The sequence below is a fragment of the Tupaia chinensis genome, unplaced genomic scaffold (genome assembly GCF_000334495.1).
Source record: "Tupaia chinensis unplaced genomic scaffold, TupChi_1.0 Scaffold000226_1, whole genome shotgun sequence".
Classification (NCBI taxonomy): Eukaryota; Metazoa; Chordata; class Mammalia; order Scandentia; family Tupaiidae; genus Tupaia; species Tupaia belangeri.
In genome coordinates, this window is record NW_006159701.1 from 3,006,645 (window position 1) to 3,016,869 (window position 10,225).

Here is a 10,225-nt window from a genome sequence, read left to right on the forward strand (position 1 = left end):
CCCTTTTCCTGCCCTCGTTGTTGCTCTTTTATAGAAAGATCTAGATACATCTTCAAACCTGGGCCTGGCTCCTCTCCAGGAGTTGGACACAGGCAGGGGACTGGGGTTACCCACCCAGAGAGTCCATCTGGGCCTGCATCTTCCTGCGTGCCTGCCTCGGTCACTAACTAAACAGAAAGGGGCCCTGCCTGCTGACAGCCTCCAACGTGGTGCTCCAGTCCTGGGCTGGGTCCTCAGAGGTATTTACCCCACACATCCGTGGTCACAGGGGAGCCCCCAGGCCCAGGAGGAAAGCTCGGAAAAGAATGTTCTGTCCTCTGCAATGGCCAACACCCACCCACAAGCAATTCACACACCCCTGGCCTTAGCCAGGAGGTGTATAATGGTTCCACATTTGTAAATTCCCTTTCACTCGTGAACCCCGAGAGTTAGTTAAAAAAAAATTATTTTGAGTCACACAGATGCACTTCTCTCTGTTCCATCCATCTGGCCACTCCGCTTCCCCCCTCCACCGCCCTGAGAAAATACACTGCACCCCCATCTCCAGCCAGCCTTTCTATCTGGGGATGCCCCCCACCTTCCAGGTCCCTACGACAGGAAAGCAGGCTGCTCTGGAGATTCACGCCCTAACATTTTCAAGGATTTTTTGGAGCAGCCCACGAGGACAGGGAAGCCCAGTAACTTCTCTGCGAATTCTTGGTCCAGCCCCATTTTCTCTGCAACATTGAGCCTGGGGGATTTCAAAACAGGCTAGCTTTTCTGCTGACTTCCCACCCCCTCTGTGCTCACACGAGGGTCCCTCCGAAGTATTTTACTCTCGGTGGTCGTTGCCAATCACTCCACAATGCTTGTGTTCCGAGACCCAGGGGCATCTGAAAACACCGCTTCGCAGCAACCAAAAAGGGTCTTATCTTTTCTTTTTTTTTTTTCCACACCTCGCCCCGCCCTGAACAACCGGATGAGCAGGGAGCTGTGAGTGTGTGTGTGTGCGTGCGTGTGTGTGCGCGAGCTAGTGTGCGCATGGAAGGGTTCTCTCATTATCTGTCACCTCACGTTCCAGGAGCTCCCAAATATGACCAGAAAAAACAGACAAGGCACACTAGGGCCTTCAACTTCGGGGCAGATGGAGTTCCCTAGTTGCGCCATGCAAAACTGGTGAAGTCAGAAAGAGTCCCGCGACTGGGCCACTCCAGCGCAATCTCTGCCCCAAACCTGAAGAGCTAACGAAATCTCCAGGGCCAAAGACTCTAACTTCTTATCAGCACTGAGAAGGAAAAACTCATTTTAAAGCCTCACCACCAACTGTATCTACAAGCCTCTTGGTTCTCACAAGACTGGCAGCTCCCAGGAGAGGGAGGGGGAAGGCCTGGGCGTACCTCAGCGCCAAAGACGGGTCTGTGGTTCCTCCAAAGATGTGGCGGTGGTCGGCTACTCTGAGTAACTATGGATTTCATGTTTGAGACATGCAGGATAAAAACAAGACCCGGGGACCAGCAGATGGAGTAATGGTTATGTTGCTCGATGTAACTACTCCCCTGTCGTTGACTGTGGTTCGAGTCCTGGACCTAGTGGCTTAAAACTCTCACTGGGCGCATGTGCGCGTGTGCCCAAGATCCTGAGAGAAAAGCAGAGGAGAGGGGGTTGCAACATGGCCATCCCCCCCCCGGGGGGGGGCTTCTCATTTCTGTCTCTCCATCTCTCTGAGTCTCTCCAGCAAGCGCACATGCCCTATAGCAAAAATCTCTCAAAAAAAAAAACTAAGACCTGGTTCTCTTCCAGGTATCTTCAAAGCATCCAAACATCCCAAAGACCTTTCAGGGTGATAGGTCCTAACTATGCCTTCACCAGAAGGTCTCCTTGTCTCCCTAAACCATCTTCCAATATACAAAATATTTTGCTGCATCCAAACCAATAACTAGCACAGGTAAGCCAGGCTGCAGCCCAGAAAGTCAGAGACGGATGGAAAGATCAGGTTCCAGACTCACATTTCACAAGGAGTTCGGGAGTCTTCCCAGAGAGCCAAGAGGAGGAAGTAAGATGGAGGCTCTGGGTCCCACAATGACCTGCAAACTCTCAGGGAAGGCCAACAGCATGAGTTCACTGGGCCTCCAAGCTTCAAAGATCAGAACATAAAAACCTGCTCTCCCTAACAATGTAAGTTTGTACTGGGTGTTTATTGGGGTGAGAGGTTCCCCCTTTTGGACCAGTCCATTCCACCTAAAAGTTGGAAACGCAAAGGTTCCTCCTGGGACATTCGGAGAGCGCCGCATGTGATCAAGAATACGCTAAGACCTTCCAACTGTTCAATTCAATTGCCTTATGTTTCAGGGGCACTTGGGTTCACCCAACGACGCGGAAGTCGTGAAAGGATGCAAAGATCACTAGAAAGTTCTCTCGGATCCAGCTTTGCAGAGAAGCAGTGATCATGAAAACCTTCCAGCTTGCTCAGCCGAGAAAAGCGAGAACGTGGACGCTGCGACAACGAACACCCACTCCATAGGGACCGAAGAAGCAGGCCCAGCATGGTCTTGCAGGCTAAACTGGAAGCTCTCAGGAACCCGTAACGACCCCTGGGATTTCCAGATCCGTGGCCACCTGTGGCAGCCTCTCCCCTCAGTGCTCATTCTGCTTCTCAAGCCTCGGAGGCCGCTGATTAAAATGCAGGCTGGCAAACAAAGCAGGCTTCGGCATTCTACAATCATTACACCCCGAGAAAACGGTATCTTTCAAACGTCCCTCTCTGCTCGAGGAAATTAAACTTCACTCTGCTTTTAGATCCTCGTCACCAAATAGGTTTGGGGGGCTTACCCACCCCCCCAGGACACAAACACAGCACGTCTTCCCATCTGCACCCTATAAAGCAACTGGTCGCCCTCCTGAGACCGCGTGTTGGATGTGTGTCATCGGACGACGGCAGGAAATGATCGGGGCCACCTCGGTGTTGGGTGGCCCATCGGGCGCAATATGCCAGGTCCTGAACCATCTCTTTTGGGTCCTGTCCACAGCTTCCCGGGGCCCTGAGTGGAGGACTGCCAGCTGAGATGTTGTGCCTCAGGACAGAGGGTCCCCACAGGCAGAGCCGTGACTAATTTGAAAGCCCAGCGTCGTCCCCGCCACGTCGTTTGGTACCAAAAGATTACAATAAAGGAAAGGAATTTCCATAAATGAGAAGCAGCGCCCGCTTCTCACAACTGATGGAGGGGTGGAGGGAGAGGGGGAGAGGGGACACCGACTCAAAGGCTGAACTCAGCCGGAGAGAAACCTCCACGCACACTCCCGCAAAAACCCAGCGAGGGGCGACGTGCGCGTCTGCTGCTGAGATACTCTAGATCAAAGTCACCCAGGGCCCAGGAGGCCTGGGAGGCCGAGATTCCGTAATTAGGATCTTCAGAATCCTCCCTCTATTTTTAGGACTCGCGCTCATTCAGCCCCTTACAGAACAGAACCTGTCAGCTAAGGCCATTGAGACGGAAGGGTTTAGCTCTCTTCTCGCTCGCCTTCGAAAAGCAGATTAAGGGTAAAGTGGAAGAGTAACTCCAGACTTGATGGAAGTACACTGGGCCATGCATATGTATGTGCGTGCGGGTTGGGGTGGGGCGAGGGGAGAGAGGGGGCTTCTTCCCACTCTGAATGGCATAGGGCCCTGCTTGCCTCCCTTCCAGTACAGACCCCGACCCAGACCTGACACCCGCCTCGGCTGGACTTTCAAGCAGCCCCCAGGACCACTTCACTGGGCTCCAGGGTGTGCGAGGAAACTTGAACTTTCTCCTCCCAATGTCTCTCTTCTCAATCAAGCACTCCTGGGTACATCAACATCTCTGCCACGAGCCCTCAAATCCCACACTCAAAGCTGTCTACCCAAGACAAGCCTAAAAATAGACACTCTTTTAAAACAAACACATCCCCGTAAGCCAGAAGTCTAACTTGGGTCACAGTGATGAAGCCGGCCTATCCCGGCCCCTCTAGACTGAAGACCTGGGTAGAAAAGACAGGAGCACAGCAAGAAAAGACTAGAAAGCACACCCCCCGGTCACAGGAGGTCCTGAACACCCAAGAACCCCTCTGGCGGGAGAGGTTTGGTATTGTGATGTTGGACGCGCTTGGGAGGCCTGCCTGCCCTCACGCACTCCCCAGCCATTCGATCCTATTATACAAAGCTAAAGCCATTCAGTCTCTAAAATTAGCCAAACAGAGGTAAATACAGTATTCCTTACTAAGAACACTTATCTCTTCCACGCTTTCGGCAAAGCAGGATCACTTTCTGGGCAAAGGACAGGATCAGTCATTATTGTCACTCAAGTGAAGAGAAACAGGTCCAAAGTGATATGGCTACATTTTGCAGCACGGAGTGACTTTAGGAGGTTCTGTGAAATCCCACCCATCCACTCGAGTCTGTCCTTCCACCATAAGAAGAATGTTCCTCCTTTAATTTCACCTGCTCCTCCCAGACTGTTTATTAACGATGTATATTTTATGTCAGCATAGGGTATCAAGTAACTTCTTGGCTAAGGCAGCTGTATTTCCAGGACATATTAAGATTCTTGGTGGAAATTTAAATACCTCTGTCAGGCAAACAAAATCATATCAGGAATCATAGAATTTCATTGCTAGAAAGAGAAATTAGATTAACCAACCCTCGCTCCTTGCCTAGAAACCACAATAAAACCGAAGTACGTTTCAACAGTCTCTTACTTCCGGTCTGAAGGCGCCTCCCAAGAAATCGAAATGAATTTAGAGTAAAGAAAGCTAACCTTGAGGAAAGCCCTTCCGTCTATAAAAATCATGCCTATTTACAAGTATAAGAATATCGAAGTTTATAAGAAGTGCGTGTTGGGAAGCGATGGCTATTTAAAAGCAAAACAGCCAGAAAAATCCGTTGGCGGAAAGCAGGACAAGTTCAACACCGCTAAGCTTCAGTCCCTTAAAACATCCTTGTCCTTTATTAATATTTAGTAGAAATGTATAATTGCAGATGTGTGCTAGGTTGGGGTTTTATGTCGGGAGGCGGGCAAAGAAGACAGGTTTATTACAGCCATGAAATATTAAACAAGCCCCAAAGAACAGTAGTTATATGTCCCAGGCTAGCCAGGGAGCAGCCAGGCCCGAATGTCAGCTGCCCAAGGGGGCCCCTATCTGTTTACATTAGCACGATTAACACCTGCGAAGTTTTGGGTTACATCTTCCGGAACCAGTGCTGGGTTCGCAGGGAAATGAGATTGCAAGCCTCCTTGCTTTCCTCAAACAAGTTTGAGTGAGCCTTAAAAATTCTCTCCATGATATGGGAAGAAGAAAAAGAACTCAGGGGGAGAAAAAAAAAAGTTAAAAATTAAAAAAAAAAAAATTAAAAATTAAAAAAAAAAAAATTAAAAATTAAAAAAAAAAAAATTAAAAATTAAAAAAAAAAAAATTAAAAATTAAAAAAAAAAAAATTAAAAATTAAAAAAAAAAAAATTAAAAATTAAAAAAAAAAAAATTACCACAGTACTTTTGCTCTGAGTTGAGGACCTGCCCCTTCCCCAAGTCTGTCCCATGTCTAAAGAAATTTGGTGTTCAAATCCTGCCTGTCTGGTGTCTCTCAGAGCTGCTCACTATAATCTGGCTACAGCCCTGAGAGAAGCATGACATTCCACAAATTTCTCCTACATCATTGTAAAAATATCTTACTTCCAAAAAGGGCAGGATTGCACGCACAGCGTATATGGAGACCGCTCGCTCTTCAGTGTCTAAGAACATTTCTAGACTCCCCCGGATGGCACGACAGCTACCAGCAGAAAGAAACTCAGGCAAGGACACGCTTATTACAGAATATAGTCAATTCACGTGTAGAAAATTATAAGAAGCCAGAGGCGGTGGGAGGGACATACTTTTTCTGACTGTGTATCCGTTATCTACAGTCTGTCATGATTTCTCCAGCTTTGAAATCCCACAATGGTCATGCACACCTACTATAAAGAGGGGGACGCTTCTGCAAACTATTTCTAAATTCCTGTCGCCCTCATTGGTTTCATGGATTCTAAAGAGGCTCTACCTCAGTGCTGCATTGGTTGTTTTAATGTTTTCTCTCGACAACCTTCCCCTTCCTCTACCCCAAGTGTGTGCAAACTGACTTTGTGATCAGAGGTAGAGTTTCGTTAGATCAAAGTTGTTTGGGGGGGTTGATTAAAAAGTTGGGGAAGCATAATTTGGAAAGACTTGCTTTCCTGGTTTAAAAAAAAAAAACAAAAAAAAAAAAGCCAGAATGGCATGTAATTCTGCCCTAGACTTTTCAAGAACTGCAACTTGCCAGCGGAGTCCCCTCCCTTCTGAAGGACATCTAAAGCCCATAAAACAATCCGGGCACGTCCTCCTGTCTCCATGCCTGCTGCCGTTCTGAAGACATATTCGTTCCCTCCAATCCCAGCACGGCTCATTCTCTTAAATACCGACTAGTATTTTGTCATTGGAGCGAAGAATTTCAGAAACGGTGTTAATATTTAATCACATTAGTCCTGGCGTGTTTTACGGCGTGACAAAATAAAATATCATTACAAAAACGGGCTTTGCTTGAGAAGGGAGGTGGACCAAAGTATTGCTAAAGCAAGAACCTGGAGAAGGTACCTTCAAAGCCAGTGGGCACCACCGCTCCATGGCTGATGGGACGATGGGCGTGTTTCTAAGGAAAAGCGGAGCACTTCGCTTTGGAAACAAATTTTTTTTTTTCCTGCCTCTATTTCAAAGTGGCACACTTCAGTCTGATTCTCAGCCAGGGGACTCAGGGACCTGCAGAAAGCTCTGTGTACCTATTTATACAACGCGTGCAGATGGAACTGCAGGGTGTTACCATAATGAAAAGTTTAATCATCCTTATTTACTACCAGTAAGGGAGCAAGAATCAGATGCAGATACCTTATAAAGACTTAACTAGCAGCCTTGTGGCTGCAGAAGCTTCCAGTGACCTCAATTGGGTGCTTTATCTAGGAAACTGTCCTTCCCACATCAGAGTGGAAAACAAAGGAAGTCAAGTGGGTGTGCCTGCTGATGGTGCTTCTAAGGCCGGCAGCCCCACCAGTCCCTGAAGGAAGTCCCTGTCCTTCCTTGTGGAAGGAAAGCTTTCTCATAGAGCTTCCGGGAGAAATCAACCCTAAAGTGACTAGCATCTGTTTCCAAAAAAATATTTTCGCTCCTCTGACTGTGATAATGAAACAAACAAACAAAACATTTCTTTAATGACATTTCTCCATTCACAGCTTGCATCTTTTTTTTTTTTTTCCAGTAAAGGAAAGACTGGGAAGAGGATGGGAAGACACCTCTAAAAATGCCATTAAAACCACCTTACACCTCTCCTAGAGGTACCTCTCCTAGACTACTAAGATGCTTTAAAATACTAGCAGGTGAACTGCTATCGAGCTTTCTTTATTAATTTCCTAAATTGGTCTATTCATTTTATTTTCAACTTTTCTCACCTCATTTTGGCCGATGTGTTCTTAATTACGAGAGGAAAGGAGGCGATGGAGACGAGGGAAGGGGGGGAAGGGCGGCCAGGCCAGGCCAGGTAGAAGTGACAGGGGTTGAGATTTGTGCTAACCAGCTATCGATCGGGCCAGATCGAGATGTTGTGTACAAGAAAATAAAAGAGAAGGGGGGCCGAGCGGGCAGGACGTGGTGTCCAACTCCATTTTTAAAAGGAAAAAAAAAAGGAGGGGGGGGTGGGGAGAGAAGAAGCTGAGGGTCCCAAACTAACCAATTTATGGCCTTGCCGGGAGAAGCCTGGAGAATGCTGATGCCGGCCACAGCGTCTGCTGTGCATGCTAAACACCCGGCTTCAAATGAGAGCGTCCAGGGCATCCCAGGCTGGGAAGTAACCAGGAACAAAGAGAAAAGCAGCGAGGCGCATTCATGAATTAGAAAACCTAAGCGGGAAAGCTACCAGGATGGGCGCCCTCAAAGCCTGAGTTCTCAACCCCCAAACTCGGGCCCCACTCTCCTTCCTCCTCCTCCTCCTCCTCCTCCTCCTCCTCCTCAGTCCTCCAGTCCCCATCTCACTCTCCTGAAGCAGACTCTCACCTTTAATCCAGAGTCAAGAGATGGTGGGATGTGGGGTGGGGGGTGGGGGCTAGGAAAACCAAGGCAGAGAAGCCACCAACTGTAAGAGGGTGAGATGAGAGGGCACATGTTCTAAAAGACAGGGTTACATCCCAGCCACTGGCTCCATGGTAATAGTGTTCCCAATGAAACCCAGGAAATTCAACCCGGATTTTAAATGGAAAAGGTAGAAGGGGGTTGGGGAGGAATGATGTTACTTTATTTTAAAAAGCCATTAGCTGTGTAATTAAAATTTAAAAATTACAATAAATGGCTTGTCCGCTGCAGCCCTGTCATCTTTAGGTTAAACAGAACCATGAACTCCTTTAACCAGAATGGGGGGTCCATTTGCTAGCCCATATCCCTCCCACCTTAAAGGCCTCCAGGCCTGGTGGGGAGGGGGTGCTTGGAATGCAAACGAGAACTGGGACTGGACATCTGTCACCAAAGCCAAGACAGATATTGACAAACGCGGGTCCTTTGTGTTTTAAGAATCTACGTCCATATCCCCACATAGAAATGATGTCCTACTGCGTGGTCTCGTCTCTGCCAAGACCCCACCCCAGCCCGAGCACACACACCCTCCCCAACCAAATGTCCAGGAGATGCACCCTGAGGAGGATGCCTGCCTCCTACACCCCCAACAGGTCTCCAGTTTTTCAATGAAACTCGAATAGTTAAGAGACACAAAACAGCTATTCATTAGGAACAAATGTCAAATTAGGCGTTGCCTCTGAGTGACGCTGCTGACACGCGGGCTGGTAACTTTTTTCCTAAAGATGCTGACACTTAAAAGAACTCAAGTTAGAGAGGGCCTAACTAAGAAAAGGTGGGAGACAGCTAAACAACTTCCCAGCTGTCCTGCCAGGAAAGGGGGGTGCATAACTTCTAAGACCTGTAGCTGGTCTGCATGCCGAGGGTGGGGTGGAATCTTGGCGGAGAAGGGAAGGGGCCTGCCTCTCTAGTTCTCTGCGCCCTGGACACTGGGCAGCACCTGACGGAGGGGAGAGCATTTCCATAGCTTTTGGTGTAACCAAAGGAGAGCTAGCGAGCTCCTAGTTGGGAGTTAAAAGGGCCTGTGTCCCCCAAACCCCAGGGAACCCAAGGGACAGAGGTTACGGCCTTCATTGGGAAGGGGCAGGTCAAGGGGAAAGGCAGACAGGGAGAAGGGAACGCGGTGTACATATACCTTCTTTGCTGTTGGGGTTCTGGGGCTTGGCCTTCTCCCAGGGCGCCAGCGTCTTGTCGTCGTCCCCACCGTCCACCAGGGCCTTGTCAGCTGGCATGTACCAGGTGGCGCTGTGCTCTGCCATTAGGGAGTCCAGGTCGATGGTGCTCATGGCACTTTTGACTGCCTCAGAGCAGCAGCTGCCCAGCTCACTGTCGCCATTCTGCACGCCCGAGGCCCCCACGGCACACTCACCCTTCTTGCCACCCTTGAGCCCCAGGGGCTGGTCCTCTGAGATGCTGAACTGCTGCCTCTGCAGCTGGATCTGCGCCTGGAGGATCTCAAGGGGGTGGATCTCGTCGGGGGGCGGTGCACCGCTGCTGCTCGTTGGGGTCCGGACCTGCTCCAGGCCCGGTGTGCCCGGATGGCCAGTGCCCCCGCCGTAGCTTTCAGGGGTGGAGGTAGAGGTAGACAAGATACCCAGGCCGAGCGGGGGTGGGGGCGCCTTAGGTCCATGTTCCCCGGCGCCCACCCCTCGCGGAGGGAGTTTGGGCGAGCCGGTCACCAGGGGACTCCTGCTCGCTTTGGCCAGGGTTGGGGGGTTGTCGGAACTGGACGACACCTCGTCCTCGTTGGCGTAGCTCGTGCTCACCTCGTCAGAGGCAAACTCGCCCACGTGTGGCGAACTACCGTCCGACTTGGCCCCACTGTCCAGGGATGCCATGAGGTCCGGCTGGTCCCCCAGGAGCAACTCGGCCCCCTTCCCCCACGAGGGCGACGTGAGCGCCTTCTCGTGGGGCGTCGCCCCGCGTGTCTCGCCCACGGAGCTTCCCCCGACGGCTGCACTGGGCGCCTGCTGCTGCCCTGGGCTCACCCCAGGCGCGCCCCCACTGTCCGGGGCTGCAGAGTACTTGTCGAAGAAGGTCCCCGGGCTCACGTGACCACTGTCCCTTTTTCTGCGACCTCGTCCCCGGCCGCCTCCCCCGGGGACTGGCT

At 50.2% G+C, this 10,225-nt stretch overlaps 1 protein-coding gene across 1 annotated transcript in view; it reads right to left on the reverse strand.

Moving 5' to 3' along the window:
• The window catches only part of MN1 (MN1 proto-oncogene, transcriptional regulator), a 48,086-nt gene that overhangs the window by 34,622 nt on the left and 3,239 nt on the right, over positions 1–10,225 (reverse strand). The window contains 1 exon segment of the mRNA XM_027771577.1: positions 9,251–10,225. This exon segment is cut by the window's right edge and continues 620 nt beyond it. Coding sequence (XP_027627378.1) covers positions 9,251–10,225 — 975 coding nt within the window.